Here is a 17,948-nt window from a genome sequence, read left to right as displayed (position 1 = left end):
GGAGCTGGATGTCCCATCACACAGGAAACAGACTGCAGTTTGTCAGGGCCCTTTTTGGGGGGAGGAATTAGGTCACTAGCCTTGTAGCTTCTATAAGAGACTAAGGATTTGCTTACAGGGGCCAGGAGTCATCCTCAAAAAACCTGCAGACCCTGATCTATACTGCTTTTGCATTGAGGAAAACTCTCTGAAATTCTACTTCTCCACCTCCAGTTTACAAAAGCATGTGAACAAGGACAGGGCTGACAGCAGAAGGGACCAAGTCAAAGAGCCAGAGATGCTGTTTCTTTTTGCAGATGTTGCTATCAGTGACACAACAGGGGCTTTGAGAAGGTGGCCCAGAAGCTCAGGTTCAAAAAGATTGTTTCTCCCATGGAATTTGGCTCTGAAAGCAGAACTCAGTAGGAAGGGAGACCTCCAGGAGTCAGGGTGAAAGCAGAAGAAAACCATAAAGAATCGGAGAGCAACGAGGTAAAATTTGAATTTGTTAGAAGCTTCTAATGAAGCAAAGGGCCAAACCTGGCTCCACATTTTACATCCAGCTCATATTTTTATAAGTTGCCTACTATGGACAGGAAGCCTATTTGCCTGGACAGATTTGTCTGGAATGACTTTCATTTTCAGAAGGACTCTGCAGGAGCCTTGATAAGGGCTGCCAGTGAGATACATCAGTCCTGGCTCTTCCCACAGCATTTTCCAGGCACCAGCACCATGGTGGTAACTGATACCAGCAATTTTTTCATTCTCCTTCCAGCAGCAAGAAGATTACATTTGATTGAGCTTCACTACTGATTAATTTCTGTCTCCAGGGTTCTCTGCCAGCACATAAACCCACTAAGCCCCTAGTATTCCTTTAGCCTGTGACTCATAGGAGAGCCCAGCATGCAGTGTGTTTTCTGCCCCAAGACTATGATCCTAAGGAAATACTCAATCTGAGTCTCCTTTAGAGGCCTCTGAAAATAACCACACAGAGTCCACTGTCAAGGTAATGTGCTGTTAGACCTGGATCTCACATCTGACATATCTGCTACATGAAAAATACCACAAAACCCAAACATGGCCTCAAAGCAAATAGTCAAAATCTAGCTTCCCTGCTTTTCATTTTCCTCTGTGAAATATAGTTCAAAAATCAGCCCAGCAACACCCAAAGTGGTACTAGCCAGCAATGCTGAGGTGGTACTAGGGATAAGAAAAACTTCAGTTTTAAAGATAGCAAATACCAGTGCAGGGTCCCACACCTTTTGTCAAGGCAGGTGATAGTTTTAAAGAGATTAAATGCAGCTCCACTCTGAGCTTAGGGCATGATCTGTCTCACCCAAGGCTGCAAACACAACCAGAGAGTTAGAGCAGAACTGTTGCTATTGACTGCAGTGCTGACAAGCCTCATCTCCTGAGGCTTCTACCCACTGAACTCCCACAACTAGGGAGTTAATTCTTTCTTTTCTTTCTCCATTCCTGACACACAGAAAGTGATCCTAAGCATGAGCTACTTGGCTTAACAGTACCTCAGTGTCATGACTTGGGGCCAGGTTCATGACTTTAAAGCATTTGGAGTTGACAGTTGCCCATGACTGGGGCTTAGGAGCTGCAGATCATGAGAGACCCTGAAAGCAAGAGCAGTTTGCTTACAATGACAAACAGGAAGGATTAAGATGTTTTTTGTACATGGTGGAAAGCTTTAACTTGAATTCTTTGGCCTTTTTTCCCTCTAGAAGAATCCCAGCCAAAGTGGGAGCCAATATTAAGCACTACAGTCAGTGACAAGTGCCTTTGAGGACAAGAGCCATCCACCCACAGAAAAGGATTCTTTTCTTTATCTACAACTCAAGGAAGGAAACACAATTTTATTATTGGGTTGGCCTAAAAAATAAAAAGAAAGTACTTCTATTCAGGCAGTTAGTTTCATATGTGGGCCAAACCCTCTGCTTTTGTAACATGGCACAGTCCTCAAAGCCAGATTTTCAAAAACAGTGTGCCAGTTTCTCAGCTCAGACTGAGAACCCACAAATTGGCCAGACCATCAGCAGTGTTTTGCACATATTATCTCCTATTGGGACAAAATCTTTTCAAATCTGCCTGTAACTCAATGAAACCACAACAGTTACATCTGCAAACAATTTGGCCCACAATATTTTCCTCTCTAGTCATGCTTATGCAAAGGGAAAAAAATGCCACTTTCATAGTGACTACTTCATCCATGTTATTCACATGTACTTATTCCCAATAGCATTGTTTTCTAGAGTACCCAGGAGAAAGCAGAAAGGTGTTTTATTTTATTCCTCCCAAAAGGGAATTTCCACAAAGAAACAGTCAATTCTAACTCCAAAATACAGCTATTCTATAGCTAAGAAGCAGAACAGCTCACTTGGAAATGAAACTTCTCCAAAAGCAGTACCACAACTACCAGCCACTAAGTGGTTTTCATTTGCAAGGGTGGTTGTTCTTGAAGAAAGGACTCCACATTGGAATGGAAAGGTGATTCAGAACTGTAAGTCTGGTGCTAGAAAGGACATGAGAGTAGAAATCTGCAGCTCACATTGTGTTGGGCACAGACAGTTCTGACTAGAATAACTGACAATTATGTTATTCAATAGCCTTTTGAGTCTCAGAAATTGGCAGCAAACCTAATATTTCAGCTATTTGGAGAAAAATGTTCCTTGTCTCTAGGGTATTGCTGTTTATTTGCCTCAACTCTATTAATTCCATCTAAACCAGGTATTCAGAATATGTGTGATAGCAGAATTGATCAGTCAAAACATACCGAACATTCTTTTCCAGAGGATTGTGAAATAGCTCATTTAAGTAGTTCTTTTGCAACATCTTTTGGGTACACTGTCCCTCCCACCAGCTTCTTATAAGAATCATAGAATTACATCTATTATTGCCTCACTACAGTTTCTTTCCCTACTGACTTGAGATAAATTACCACAGAGTATTCTGAAAACACCCACAAGGATCATTGAGTCCAACCCTTAAGTGAATGGCCCATACAGAGATTGAACACACAGCCTTGCCATCATTAGCAGCAGGCTCAAACCAACTGAGCTAACTATTCACGTGCATTTTTACTTTATTTGGAGCAGGAAGCTACTACTTCTTCCCTTACAGAACTGTTCCTCACCCACTCCAAGACAAGAAAGTAAACTGTCATAGCAAGGCCCCAGGTAGAACTGTAAGCATGCTCACTTCCCACTGCTAGAGCATATTTAAAGGTAGGCAAATGGAAAAAAAAAAAAATAATAGAAAGATTAAATTTGAAAAGGGAAACTAGAAATCTACCTACAGCAGACAGAAAGGAGCCAGATCCACCTGCCTTAAAGGTTACTTTGGGCAGGTAAAGAGACTGGCCTTCTGCACCCTGCCTTCCCTTGGGGGTGTGCTCACTGCAGCCATCCACAACACCCAGGGGCTATGGAAAGGGTGAAAGTGAGGGGCACTGTTCACTGCTATCCTTACTGCATTTCCCACAGTCAGAGAGGCATCTCTCCCTTTCCTGGAAACTGCAGCATTTTGGCAAAAATGCAGGGAAAAAAAATACAAAACACAAAGCTATATCACAAACCTGAACGTTGGATTCCCAGTAAAATAAGGGTGAACAGCATTTGGCTTTTAGGAAATTATGGGTTACTGTCAGAACACAGCTTTGATTTAAGCTCTAGTTGGTTTGGTTCAGGCTTGTGTCCAAACCTTTTAAAAACCAGTTCAGTTATAACAGTTAGAGGAAGTACTATAGGGTTTACTGCACTTTTTCCTTTAGCAGTGAAATGTTTTGACTGGAAGCAATTAGGGTCAGGAGCCTCTTTTTTATGACATGCTTATTCAGGCCACAACACTGATCCCAATGGGCCTAAGTGCAGCAATAAATGTGGTGGGCACTCATTGTTTATTCTCACTCCAGAGTAAGTGGAAAATTTTACCATTAGGTGGCACCAGAGAATATTTGAACATTACCAGGAAGGACCATTGGAACTCGGATCTGGGATAGTCTTAATTAAATATAGTCCTCTTTGCTATGCATATGAGCTCTTTAATTACTTACTAGAAGTGATACACAATTCATCAGAATGCAAGTTGCAGCTACAGCCGTGATTTTGCAAGTGTTTTTTAATCTTACATGAGAAGTATTTAACATGAAATTGCCATACAGTTGGATTTAACGGAGATGAATGGCTTTGTGGGGTTTTATTTGTCTTACTGAAAAGAAAAATATATCTCTGCCCAGACAATTCCAAATGTGGGCTGTTAAAAAAGACCCTTTCAAGAGTCCCTGTGCATATCTGGTACAAATCCAGCAAGGTCTATGAATAATTTACTAGCTAATGAGCTCTTTTCTGTTTATGAAATAATACTCTTAAGAATAATAAGGCAGGACATAAGCAGTAGCCATATGTTTCTTCTCAAGTTCTAGCCAGACAAATGACCTGAAAATTGCTGTTGCAAGAACTTCTAAAGCATATGGCTAAGTACAGGGAATTTGTTAACTTCTTGTGTCAGATCCAAGAGTTTCTAATTATCAACAAAAGATGGCATACCAACCTAATTACTCCTGATATATTCCAGTCAAAGACAGATTCCAAGTAACCATAGCTGTGTGGGTGTATGTGGTTTGAAATAACAGGAATCACTGCAAATTTAGTGTAAATAAAAAAAACTAGACCCAGAGATCACATCCAGACAAATGTGTCCCAGTGTGCTGAATGTACTTTCAACAGGAAGCAGGAATTTTTAGGCATTCTACCAACGCTGATTTCGAGCCACCATAAACTATTAGAGGTACATTTACTTTCCAGCTCTACAGAAAACTCCAGCAACAGCTTATTTCGTTTGTCAGAGAGGAAAAGAAATGTATCTTTCTTATATAACAAAACAAAAATATACCAAACAGTTGAAATTTCTTAAACTATTAAATGCAGATTGCTTTTTAGGACAACATCCTGATCCAGCTGGATAAACACCAGGACACTGGTACATTATGCATATTGCTGATGCATCTGACTAAGCAACTGAGTCCAGTGCCATGCTCTTACTCACAGGAATCCTTAGCCCCAAACCCCTGGACACAATGTGTTTTCATACCAGGCCTGCATCATAGAATCTCCAGCCATTCTACTTGACAGCAAGATGGAAAAGCAATGATATATTCACAACAGTGGACCAGAATTCATAAAACCTCTAAGGGAAAAACATGAGGAACCCATTTGTACACTAAACAATATTTCATATTCATACTAAAATTTATGACATCATCTTAAGAGCCATATAAACTGTCAGGGATTATTCTCACTGTACTGGGTCAGTGTGTCAATCCAGGCCAACAACAGCATATTCCTCACTAAGTTAAGAATGTTACTGGGTTAATTTTTGTTTTAATCACACATCTTGCAAGGAAGGTGAAGGTCCACAGGTCATTTCATGCTGTGTTTATGTTTGAATTCAGCATGTTGAAAGTCACTGCTTAGGTCCTTTTATATTTAGCTTCTAGTGACTGACTGTTCAAGGTTTATGGTAATAAACATACAAAATGCCAATTATGCATAGACAAGCCAATGACTGGGATGCTTTCCTCTTTACAGCCCTGCAGGCACTTCTCAGACCTGGGTCCTCTTGGGTTGAGTTGCTCAAGCCAGAGCAGATTCCATTCACTACACTGCAGAGCTCTGGCTTGCTCTAGGGGGAGTAGAGCCTGAGTAGAGGCTGCTGGAGAATCCCTAACAGGCCACTGGCTGAGCAAAAAAAACCTGAAAGAAACCACGACACTGGTGAAGGGAGAGTAAAAACCCTACAAAGCCCCAGAACCACCTCCTCTTCCTCAGGATTTCCAGCCAGACAATGATTGCGAGGGAGACTGGTCCATTCCAACAAAAGTAAGCAAAATCTATGGAAAGTGATCCCCAAATACTTAGAACAGACTAAACATTAAAGTAACTGCACGGGCAAAAGATGTGTAAGAGTCTAGAAATGCAATCTTTTCCTTATGGCTCAAGTTTCACTTGCATGAAACTGAAAGAAATCACCAATTTAACTAATCCTTCCTCTATTATACTGCTTTTAAGAGTAGTATCTGAGCTACAAGTGTAAAAATAGGCATTTTTTACAAAACACAAACCCAATCTAGTTAATGCACTGTAAGAAAGAAAACAAGTGAAAAATCACATTTTGGACCTGCCTAAATTTCTATTACTATAGTAGAAAGATCCCAAAAAATCCAAAACGTAATTCTGAAAATTTGTTCTGTCCATGCTATCTGAGTGTCCATGACTGATGTATTACCCCCAAACACAAGATAAAAACTAAACTGTTGTTCCTTATCATAGCAAATAATACCTGGCACTATTCATTGGCATTTCCAATATTAACCCACCTGTAAACCAAAGAAAACATTTTCTCATAGCTCAGGAATCACAGTGCCACAGCAGCTCATTTCTAAGGCCTAGGAATGCTGCTTGTGAAACTTAACCTGGTGTGAGCACATGGAAGCTTTTCAATGATTAGCTATTGTTTTATCAGCTCCATGAGAGAAAAATGAGTTTTCACCAGGATGGTAATGATATCTAACTGACAAAGCTGCCTCAAAACCATAATAAATATAGGAAAAAATACTAATAAAAGTAGGGAAAAATACTAATTAATACAGAGAAAAATACTAATTAATACAGGGAAAAATACTGATTAATAGTATTAGTAGCCAACAGATTTTCCTAAGTATCCTTATACAGCTTTTTCCTGCTAAAGTGTGGGAAAAGTGTTGAAATGACTGTACCCCAATTAAAACACCTATTTTTAACTGGGAAACAATCCACCTTCCAAAACCCTATTCCTCACTGCATGTTATGTTCCACTTGTCATGCTTTGTCTCTTTCAGGCTTGTGTATAACAGACAAATACAAGTTTTAATCTCCTTCTCATGCCATGCTGTAGGGGAACCTGCTTTCTCCTCCTGAAGTGCATTTTGCACATGCCACAGCTGGAAGGAGCACTCCCTTCCAGCAGGAATCAAGCAGACACATGAATTCAGTCAATTAAGCCCATTGATTCTGGTGATTTTGTTTGTACACATGAAGCCAGGCTTAAGCACCCCAGTGAACAAAGCCTTTCTTTATCATCCCACACACTGTCCACAACCATCCAGCTATCCTAACATCAAGGTATGCATACACAATCAGCCAGCCTGAGCTACTTCACAACAGTTTTGTCCATAGAAAAATACGAATAAAAATATTTTTATAATGATATATAAATATAAAAATATACAAATATAATATATTTATATAATATATATAAAATACCAATAAATATATGTGTCCATGGCTTGGTGGTATTGGCCAAAAATTGGTGCTGTGGTATCCTTAGGTGTCTGAACCCTGCCCTCCCTCACCTCCTGAGGCACAGGACAGGACAGGTTTGTCTCTTGACCACTACACTCTGCAAGGAGGTTCAGGAAGTCTCCTCTCTACATCAGTGCTCAGCATCACTGCATTAGCTGTTCAACCACTGGGGGAGGATTGTCTGTTGTATAGTATTTTTTGATTTTGTTTCCCTACACCATGATCAAGTACCTTTCATCTTCCCTCACCTCAAGCCCTGTATGCCCTTTGCCACTCCAGCACTGTGCAGCTGGTTACAGAAAATGGGTTCAGGAAAGGTACAGATTAGTTAAGGGAGCATCATTTGGAACACAGCACCTGTGCAGAATCCCTTGGGCTGCAATATTCTTAGTTACACCTCATAACTGAGATCCCTCAGCTCCCTGCTCTTACATCACTCTGCAAAAATCACAATGCTCTTCCCTAACTCCAGCAGCTCCTTCTCAGGCACGAGGGCTGTGTGGAAGAGCATTGCTCTTGTCAGTTGAAATCCCTGCTGCACCTGTTTGGATTGATTTACCTCAATGTTCTCAGCCAGTGCTTTTCTACTAGATTCAAAAGATTTATTTTAAATATCCCAACAGAGTCAGATAAGACACACTCGGCCCATTTCAGCAAAACATTCTTAGAGCAAAATGTGCAAAACTCCCACAACTACTCAAGTTAATAATTAAAAGGCCTTCCCCTAGGGTTAACCAAGTCAAGTTAGTTATTCTTCTCATTTAAAGTGCATGTACTAGGACCAAAATGAAGACTGTTGGATTTGCATTTCGTCCATGCAGAGCTGTGCATTAAAACCACATACAGAAGTACAATATGCTTCCAGAAAAGCACAATATTGCTCCATACTTTGGCATTTGTGACAGTGCAGCAAGCCACATACCTTGAAGCCATCCAAGCCTCTCAGACTGCTATAGAAAACATACCTGAAACTGCTCTGGTGACTGCCCCAGCTTAAACAGCATGGCATTCACACAGAATGTAGGCAAGCTGTACATTCAATAATGAATTTACAGCATTACTTCCACTTCACACCTGCTGTAGAGACACCTTTATACCTTACACCTATGGGACTTGTGACTGACAGTTCCAGCCAGACACTTTTCCAAACAATGCTTTTAAAAAAGCCAATTTACTTTAATCCTAGTGTTTGTCCCAGCTTTGCAGGAAGACTAAACCATAGGAAAAGGTAACACTCTACCTGTATAAGTGCTACAGTAAATGACCACCCTTAAGGGATCATGTTGTGAATAAACTCCATTCAGGACTGTGTGCTATCCTGTGCCCATTACCATCATCCTGTCATCAGCTGACTGCCTTTTTAGGAAAAAAAAAAAAGGCTCTCAGTCAGGCAGCCCTGCTATCTTGGCACACTGGAGAGCCTGCTGAAGGCAAGAACAATTATTCCAGAAGAGCATCATTAAAATAAGTGCTTAACTTTAGACATAAACACTACAATATAGCATTTCAGATGATTCTGAAATGTCACAGAATCTTCTGGAATCTCAGGCTTTTCTTTACTCTTTGTAGCCTATTCATGCATAGGATAGAGAGCATTCCTACATGATTCATCTTGCTAATAAGCACATTTAGAGGAACCCTTTTTTTTTTAAGGGCAGTATAAACATTTGCCCAAAAAAAACCCCTAAAGCACAGGATTTTTTTTTTTTGACAGCAACTCTTTAAGAATTAGCATACCAGTATTTTGAGACTCAGCTATTAATTAGGCAAACTGAAGCACATGCTTGATGGCATTATCAAAAGGCATTCTGAGATCTTTGGATCAAATCTTTATCTGTTTCATGTCCAAAATCATTTACTACAACATATTGGTGTAAAAGCATCCAAGAGCAAAATGTATTCCTACATGTCCACTGGAGTTCTTGGACATTTACAGTCACTGACCTGACAAAACACTATTACAGACTTGTTTTAGGAATGTTATTCACTCCTTTCAGTGCTTCCTGCCTCTGCCTCTGTGGGCTAGTAAACTTGACTTGAACAGTTTGGTTACATTAACCTAGCTTTCCTTGCCATTACTATGATATTTTTCTTTCTTGTGAGTACTGTGAGTCATTTCCTTAAATCTTTGCTGGTTTGGCTGCAGTCTTCAGGATAGTAGGAACTGCCAGTGCTCCTCTTCTACTCCTGGTTTTAATTGTGCTGTGTGAAGAAACCATGGCTCTATTAGAGTAGATTTATCTGTTTCATTGAAACAACTACATTTTTGCCTAACAGAAACCATTGAAGTTCAGTTGTCATCCTAAGTTCTTCAAAGCCATATAAGGCTCCAGGTGTGAGCCCAATGTTTTGTGGCTATTCTGATAAAACCCCTACAGATGAGCAGCAAGCCTTTAGGAACATGGCTGTACCACTGTAGCCTTTCATGCCTTCATTTAAACAGAGCAAATGGAAAGAAGTCTCTACACCCAATTATATAAAACCTACCAATGCATTCTAATGGCTCAAATACTCCCCAGTGTATTCTTGGGCCTTGGGCAGAGGAAAGCACACACACACACAAAAAGGAAGAAGAAAACTCAATAAGTGAAAGACCCATCCAGGGAGCCCCTGTGATAACAACATAAGGCAGGACAGGGAACCACCTACCTACAACCCAGAACCAACATCCAACCAAGACAGAGCAAGAGGCTAAGAACCAGGGAAACTCAAACCAGGATAGGAGCTCAGGGCCAAGCTTAAATGGAGCTCTGTGGCCATGGGTAGAGGGTGTGGGTGGGACCCAGCCCAGGTGGGGCTGATCAGGGCAATTAAAGCCTGTTACACCCAGAGCCCTGGAGCTGCAGGAGAGGGGCTTCCCGGGGCTCAAGGATGAATAGTTGTGAGAAATAAAAACAACCATGTTCTAAGTACTAAATAAATCCAGGTGCTTTTTACAGACTAGTGACTTACCAAGAGCAAGCAATTTTATAATAATGAAGCCACATATTAAACCTGCATGAAAGAAACAAAGCAAAACAAGAAATCCTCCATCCCATTTTTCGTTCAGTTTCTGATAGAGACCCCAGAGCTAATCTCAGCAGTTATCAGCCTTCACTGCTGAAGGGGAAGTACATTAATAACTTCAGCCATTATATACAATATGAAAGTCTTGAGAAACTGAAGGAACCTCTGCAGTGTAAAGGAGATTTTTCTTAGTTGAGGGACTGCTACAATAATTGAGTAAATCTTATCTATTGAGACAAAAAGAAGAATAGATTTTTTTGAAATGCATCATTGTTAAATGCAGCATTTTAGCTATGCAGGATGCTAAGAAAGATGTACACTACATCATACCCCAGTAATAGGAAAGAAAAATAACCAGAATATTTCTAATAAAGAAAGTTGATCCATTTGGAATATGAATCCAGAAAACACTTTTACCTCTCTGTAATTTTATTTCCATTAGTTTTGGAAGAAACAGAGAAAAACTAATTCAGTATATATTTATTTTAAATCAAAGTATTTATTCCATTTCTAAACTTTTATCAGAATTTAGTTCAGATACCCTCTCCTTCAATGAAACCACTTTTTCCTGTTTGACATTTGATGTGAGTGGAATAGAAACTGTGTAAAACACTTTAAAATCACCTGTGAATATTACAGTCTAAAGAGGCAACTTTCAAAACAGGAATATTTTTTCTTAATCCAGGAAAGCTTTTTTTCAGGGGCTTCTAAAGACGAGAGAGCCTTTCTTGTTCTTAATAAAGGAAAGAACATGGTTAACAAGTTCAGGATTTAGATTAGAAACCAATTTTTCCTTATTTATAGATTAGTAATGCAGTTCCTTTGACAGCAATGTATGATGTTGACATCTGACATGACAAGGAGATTCCCAGTGCAGGATCATTGCTCCCATCCTTTTTGGTTCTTTAGAGTGCCATATTCAATTCTAATTCCTGTTCTTATTCATCAATTACTCTTCTTACAAATTAGGCAATATCAGTGTTCTTTTTCTAATTGGTAATATTTAAATCTCTCATTATAGTGTTTTCTAATTAGATTTAGAATGTGAACTATGGCTTTGCTTCTGAGAGCCAAAAGAGACAGGTTTTGCTCTTGCCAGGAAGCACCCATGCCATTTCCAAGAGTGAAAATTCCTGGGCTTCTGAGCCTTGTACATTTGTTTCCAATTCTCCTAACATTTCCGAAAAGACAAGGTCCACATAATCCATCTGTTGAAAAATCTTCCAGAGATTAAGATGTTTAAAACTGCATGGTTCTAATAAATAACTGTGTATATATAAGGTTATACAGCACATTGGATGTTACCAAATGTTAACACCTCATATGTGATCACTGAGACTTTTAAGCTGAGATCCAGTGGTTTTCTGCAAGGTTCACCAAGGCTATATTTATTTCTCTGCTCATTCTCACAACCATTAATGACTCTCTTTGGTGATGGGTGAGGTACCAGAAAACAGAAAAAGGTCAAATATAGTGACTGTCTGTAAAAAAAGGCAGGAAAGGAACCAATAAATTCTAGACTAGTCAGTTTAACTTCTTCTCCCAGAAATACTCTAGAGTAAAAGAAGTAATTGGAACAGGTAACTGGAATAGGTAACCTAATAACAAGAGTCACGCACAGCAAGTATAGCTGTGACAAGAATAAATCCTACTAGACTAATGTGCTACTGTAACAAACCAGGAATGTCTGCAGCTGCTTCCATAACTCAGGACTTCAGCAGAGTTAAATCTCATTTCCTGTAACATTCCCATAAAAACCAGCAAAAGTTGTCAATGACATAAAAATGCGCAATAAGCATCCCCACACAGGACAGTTGTGACCATTAGGATGGAAGGATGTATCAAAACAGACAGATATTCTATCCTGGGCCCACATCTGTTCTGTGTTTCATCTATGAGAAAACTGAAAGTATGCTCTGAGGGGTGAAAAAACTGAAGCTGCAGAAGTACAGCATTAGTGTAAATAGATGTCAAAAAACCGGGGAACACAATCTTTAAGAAAAACCAGGATCAAACTCATTTGGGACAAGACCAGGAGAACATTCTGAGCAGCAGTACTCAAGAGCAAAATGCACCAAAGAACTATTAGCTGGATGATGGTATTTTCAGAAAAGGACCTGGGGGTTACAGTACATCAACACAAGCCACGCAGACAGGATAAGCAGTACATAAAAATGAATATTCAGGAGTACAAGTTGTGAGGCAGCTGGTAAGATCATGCAGTCCTGCCCAGCACTTGTCAGGCTTCAGCTGGGGTACTCCCTCCAGTTTTGTGATTGTATTTCAAGAAGGATGTAGCTCACAATGGAAAGATTTTGTTGCAGACCAACACAAAATACGATCTCTGAGAAGGAGCTGAAAGACTTAGGAGTATCTTGCTTAATGAAGGTAACTATTAAAGATTAATCAATGCTTGATAAATGTATTTATAAGCACCAAAGTCTGATAGAAAGAAGAAATTATTCATTCAATGTGTCCACGGTGGACACATTGAATGAATAGCTAAAAACTTTATAAAAAAAACAAAAGCTTTAAGTTGCAGGCAGAAAAATCCAAGTTACTTATTAAAGGGAGAAAATACTTCTTGATGGTAAGTGAAACACAGGAATTTCCTGGATAGGTCATCAAGACCTCATCGTTAGAAATTGTAAAGGAGTGAATAAACAAATATCTATCAGAAATGAACTCAGCATAGTTAGGAGATGAACGAGATAACCTTTTTTGTTATCTCTTTCAATCTTTTTGTGTTATGGTTCCATAAATCTGTATCACTAAAAAGATGCGTCAGAATCTCTCTGCCCTTTTTAAGAAAAATAATTTATCTGTGGAATTTCTAGGGGTAGAAACATTTTTGTAATGGAAGATGTTTTATTTATTTGCTGGTGGCTGCACAATACTTTAGAACACAGTAGGCCACATTATATTATTCTGATAAATTTAAGTTATTTGGACTCAAATGGGGAATATGGCATAACATTATGAAAGACAAAATATTATAGGCTCTTGCTTCTGTAAGTGAATGCAATAAGTCCTTTCAAAACACCACCAGCATTAATTTCCACCAGCAACAAAACTATCCCAAATAACAAACCCCAGCTTTAGCACTCCTTCTAGAAAAGCATTTCTAGATACAGATGATGAAAGAATCTGTGTGCCACCTTCTCTTTCCCCACCCTCACTTTGCAGCTTTCCAAACCACTCTTTTTGCACCCACCTCAGGGAACTACAGAAAAGAGCAATTTCCTTCATCCTGGTACTGTGAGGTAGAGAAATTTGAGATCAAGAACAATAAATAAATGCAAGCTCTGCAATACAGACTGGGCTGTATTCAGGGTAAGTTACACTGTCTGACTCTTTGTTTATATTTAATTTCTCCCTCCTGGGCCCGTGCAGTGCAGACACACCCAGCCATCAGCCCCATGCACCAGGAGCAGCCCCAAAGCAGACCTGAGCACATCCAGTGATGCTCTCTGCATGGTGACTCTAATTTCTCATCCCCCAGCCAAGGGCAGATCCACACCCTTCCCAGGAGAGATCCTGCACTGCTCTTGGTCTGGGGACTTTGTGCAGCCCCTAACATGTGAGACTTATTACAGTGGATCACCCAGTTCATGAAGTTCCTTTAAATTCCAGGATCTATTTCACCCCAGTGAAGGTGGACTCTGTGCAGAGGCTGAGTGTGTCAGTGAAACTTTCTCCTATTCAGTCATGCTTTTTCTGAGATTTGCAGATATTATATGTGTGTGTGAGTGTGTGTGTGTGTGTGTGTGTGTGAGTGTGAGGTGAGGGAAAGAGACCAGGATGAAAAAAGAAGGCAGAGAATGTAGCAAAATAGACATGGTACACCAGAATGAGAAAGATCCTGTTATTCTTTTCTTTGATCAAGCTATTGGGCCCAGAAAAAATGTCCAACATAAATTATATATGCCAAAGTCAACTTCAGCTGATGTTCTTTCTAGCCACTTGATCTTGTATCTGCCAACTTCCACCCATTTCCCCAATTTTATCCACATGTAATAGTATGTAGCCATTAAAAATGTGTTTTTCTACTTAGTTCAAGTTTTCTGTGTAACAGGAATTTTATTCTTCCCCTGCAATATACTAGGAAAATAAAATGTCATTTGTTCAATTGAAGTGGTAGAGTATGAATTTAACTACCAATAATAATGCCTAATGACTGTATCCTTTTAAAAGCATTTATATGGATTTCAGTAGGAAATCAAAGATTTTACTTCTTATTTTTTTAATCTAAAAGCACATTAAGAAAGGGTTCTTTTCAGCGAATAAAAACTAAACTGCGGACAAAATTATTTTTAAGAGGTCTTTGATTGATTATATTATTTTTATGGCTACTGAAAAAAGGATTGCTTTTGGGTTCAACTAACTGATGAGAAAGAAGGTTTCTGTTCTGTGCTGTATTGCAGGAATGGATAAAGCACAAGGAAAGGCACCTCCTGGACTTCCTACACTGAGAATCTCTGACTGTAAATCTCACTAATTTATGAGTGGAAAATACCCAAATAATTGTTTTGCTTAGGGGAGCTAAGCACCCGTAGCCGTGGTGGATTGTAACTGGTGCTGTCAACACTCATCACTTGTGAACATTTGGATTGTGCAACTGACAGGTCCTGGCATCTAGAAGACACACAGGCATCTAGAAGACACACAACTCCAGCTGGTGTTGCTCTGGGGAGAGGCAGCACAAGCACACTTCGCTGAATTTCAGGTTCCCATCTACCAAAAAAAAGAAAAAAAAAAGTGTTTGATGACTGCAAGCTTCTCAACTGGGAAGGAAAAAACTTTCAGTCTTTCCTGAGACTGCCCCACATAACTGTAGCGAGATCACACTACAAGAAAATATTAAGAGAAAGGGAGATTGCACTGTTTTCAAGACCTACATTCATATCTTGTTCTAGTGTTTTTGACTTTAGACTCTTTATTTCTTGGGGCCATGGGAAGTATTAGAGGACCTTGTGAGCAGTATGTTGTTACCTGCAAGCTGCTGGCTAGCCTTCACAGAGGCCTCACTCCATGCACATAAGGCACAACTGGAATCCTGGGTGTTGTAGAATTCATACTGTCATGGAACTACATGGGAAATATATGAAGACTCAGTAATCCCAAACTGGAACTTTGTAAAACCGAGCGCATGTTGAGACTGGGCACAGTGCAGGTCCCTGGATCTACCTGGAGTACCAGCAAATCTCCTCACAAATGTTAGCATGGTCCTTCAGGCTGATGTTATCAATGAGGTGAGGTCACTGTCACATCAGCTGTAATTTTTGTATTGGCATCCAGAGTGCATCCAGTAACCTGGTTTGGCCACCAGAAATGCATGGATGCTGCAGCTCTGCAGCGTAGGATATCTTGTGGGATTCCAGACCCAGTGCTGCTGGATCATCTTCTATCTAGCAGACTGGAAAACAGCAGAAAACTGATCAGTTGAAGCAGAAAGCTTTTGTTGGAGTGTGTGGTATGTAACATTTTGTGTCAGAAATGATTTCTCTGATTCAGAAGAAACAAGACAGACCCAAAGAGAGTGGGGTGTTCGTGCTTCACTCTTTGTCCAGGTGATTTGGACAGTCACACTTGGGCAGTGATGGGCCTCCCGGGCAGTGTCCGGCTGAGGGAACAGCAAAATGCCACCACGGCCACCAGGCAGCTCATGCTGATGTTTCCTCTACACCACTGCGTGCTTCTGGGCTCCAACTGTGTGCAAAGTGGTGTGAACTGTGCCGGGGTACATCCAGCTGGGATTCTGGGTGTGGGTAAATGCAGTTCTGCTGGAAGGTGAGGGATGCGTAACCCAGTCTCTTGAGGTACAGCAGCACAAGGCACTTCTCCGTCCCGAGGCTTCGTGCAGCGAAACGTCCGAGCGGGGATTCGGGGCCCTGCCCGGCGGGAGGGGATGTGCCAGCCGTGGCACCACGCAGGGACTGCAGGACTTTCGGCCAGCTGGTCCCTGCCGCCTTCACCGGCGCGATTCGGGATCGGCTCCGGGCACGGCGCGGCTCAGGACCGCCACCCGCCTGTCCTGTGTGTCGCCCAGCACCGCACGGTCGCTGCCGACCCGCTCTCAGGAACGGGGGTCGCCGGATGCGGCGGGATCCCGGCTGGCAGGGTCATCCCGGTTGGCAGGGGACCCCGGCTGGCACAGACCCCGGCCCAGCACCCGGAGGAGAGGGCGGTGCCGCTGGGGGCGGTGGCATCTCCCCTCTCCTCCCCTGCCCTCCCCCCGTGCCTCCCCGCCCTCCTCCGGGGCCGCGGCGCTGCCCCCTCCCGCCGGGGATATCCCCGGCCCCTCCCCGGCGGGCGGCGGCCCAATGGAGGTGGGGATGCTGTGCGGGCTGCGGGCGGGCTGGGGGCGCCGCCGAGCCGCGGACGCCGCCGGGCCGGGGCCGCGCTCACTCGGCGGGGAGCCGCGGGCAGAGGCGGGCGGCGCCGGGGCTCGGTGCGGCGGCGGCTGGGATGCGCCGGCCGGGCGGCTCTGGGGGCAGATAGCGTCCCGCGGGGAGGCGGCCGAGTGGGGCGCGGGGCGGCGGCCGCCGGGCAGCGCCATGGCGGCGCAGTGCGACCCGCTGAGCGGGTACCTGCCCCAGCCGCTCTCCGACCCGGGCTCCAACAGCGAGCGCAGCGCCGACTCGCCCGCGCCCGGCTCCGAGGAGGACTCGGCCGGGCCGCCGCGGCCCTTGCACAGCCCCGAGTGGGGCGAAGAGCGATTCCGGGTGGACAGGAAGAAACTGGAGGCCATGCTCCAAGGTGAGGGCGGGAGCGGCGGCGGTGCCCGGGGGGCGCGGGGCGGTGGCGGCGGCCGGGAGGCGCGAGAGGGGCCCCGGTCCCCGCCGTGCCGTGTCCTGGCTCCCCCTTCCCCGCCGGAACGGGAGCCCCGTCCTGTCAGTCCCTTTCCCGGGCGCTGGACGCGGGCCCGGGTCGGCGGGAGCCCCGTGGGCCGGTCCCTGCTCCGGGCGCTGTCGTGGCCTCTCGGGCCGGCGCTGCTCCCTCTCTGCCGGGGAAGCGGCTCCCTGTGTCCCCGGAGCGGAGCTGAGCTCCCCGGCCCCCAGCCCGGGCGGCCAGATGCCGCTTGGGGCCGGGCCGGGTGGTGCCGCTGCCCGGCCCCGCCGGGGCTCGTCCCGCGCTCTGTGGTTCGGAGGGTCCCTGTCCCTCGGAGTTCCCTCCGTCGGTGAGAAGGTGACATCCCGCCCGGGCAGGGCGCTGCGGGCTCTCGGCTTTCGAGGAACAGCCCAGCTCTCAGGGAGCCGCCGGAGCCGGGCGTCCCGGCCGGAGGAGCGGGGATGGCTCCGCAGGGCTGACAGCGGCCGCCGCTGCCGTGGGACCCGCTCGGCCCTTGGCTCCGCTGTCTGGGGTTTTTTTTTTGGTTTTTTTTTTTAAGGTTTCTTCTTTCCTTGAGGCTACATATTTTATCCAGTATGTTTTGAATTATCTGCTCTCAGTGGAAGTTACATAGGCAGCTTTTGACCAAACAGGAGTAGTAATTGCTGGTTTTGTTGCTAAAGAGCACATGAGTGGGTTTGAACCAGTTGAGGATGCTGCTGAGCGGGATATCATTCCCCCGGGGTGTTCCCAGCTGTCTGGTCTGAGGAGCCCGTGAGAACCGAG

At 43.4% G+C, this 17,948-nt stretch overlaps 1 protein-coding gene across 2 annotated transcripts in view; it reads left to right on the top strand.

Annotated features, from left to right (window-relative positions):
- The first annotated feature begins 16,845 nt into the window (after positions 1–16,845).
- The window catches only part of BICC1 (BicC family RNA binding protein 1), a 90,056-nt gene continuing 88,953 nt past the window's right edge, over positions 16,846–17,948 (top strand). The window contains exon 1 of one of the 2 annotated variants that reach the window (XM_059851162.1): positions 16,846–17,090. In XM_059851162.1, coding sequence (XP_059707145.1) covers positions 16,889–17,090 — 202 coding nt within the window. In that variant the 5' untranslated portion in view covers positions 16,846–16,888. Of the gene's footprint in view, positions 17,091–17,820 lie in introns of those variants that run through there. The other variant, XM_059851163.1, reaches the window with a different exon arrangement.

The sequence above is a fragment of the Haemorhous mexicanus genome, chromosome 7 (genome assembly GCF_027477595.1).
Source record: "Haemorhous mexicanus isolate bHaeMex1 chromosome 7, bHaeMex1.pri, whole genome shotgun sequence".
Taxonomy (NCBI): domain Eukaryota; kingdom Metazoa; phylum Chordata; class Aves; order Passeriformes; family Fringillidae; genus Haemorhous; species Haemorhous mexicanus.
The sequence above is the reverse complement of the archived record's forward strand: the minus strand, read 5'-3'. Positions and strand labels throughout refer to the sequence as shown.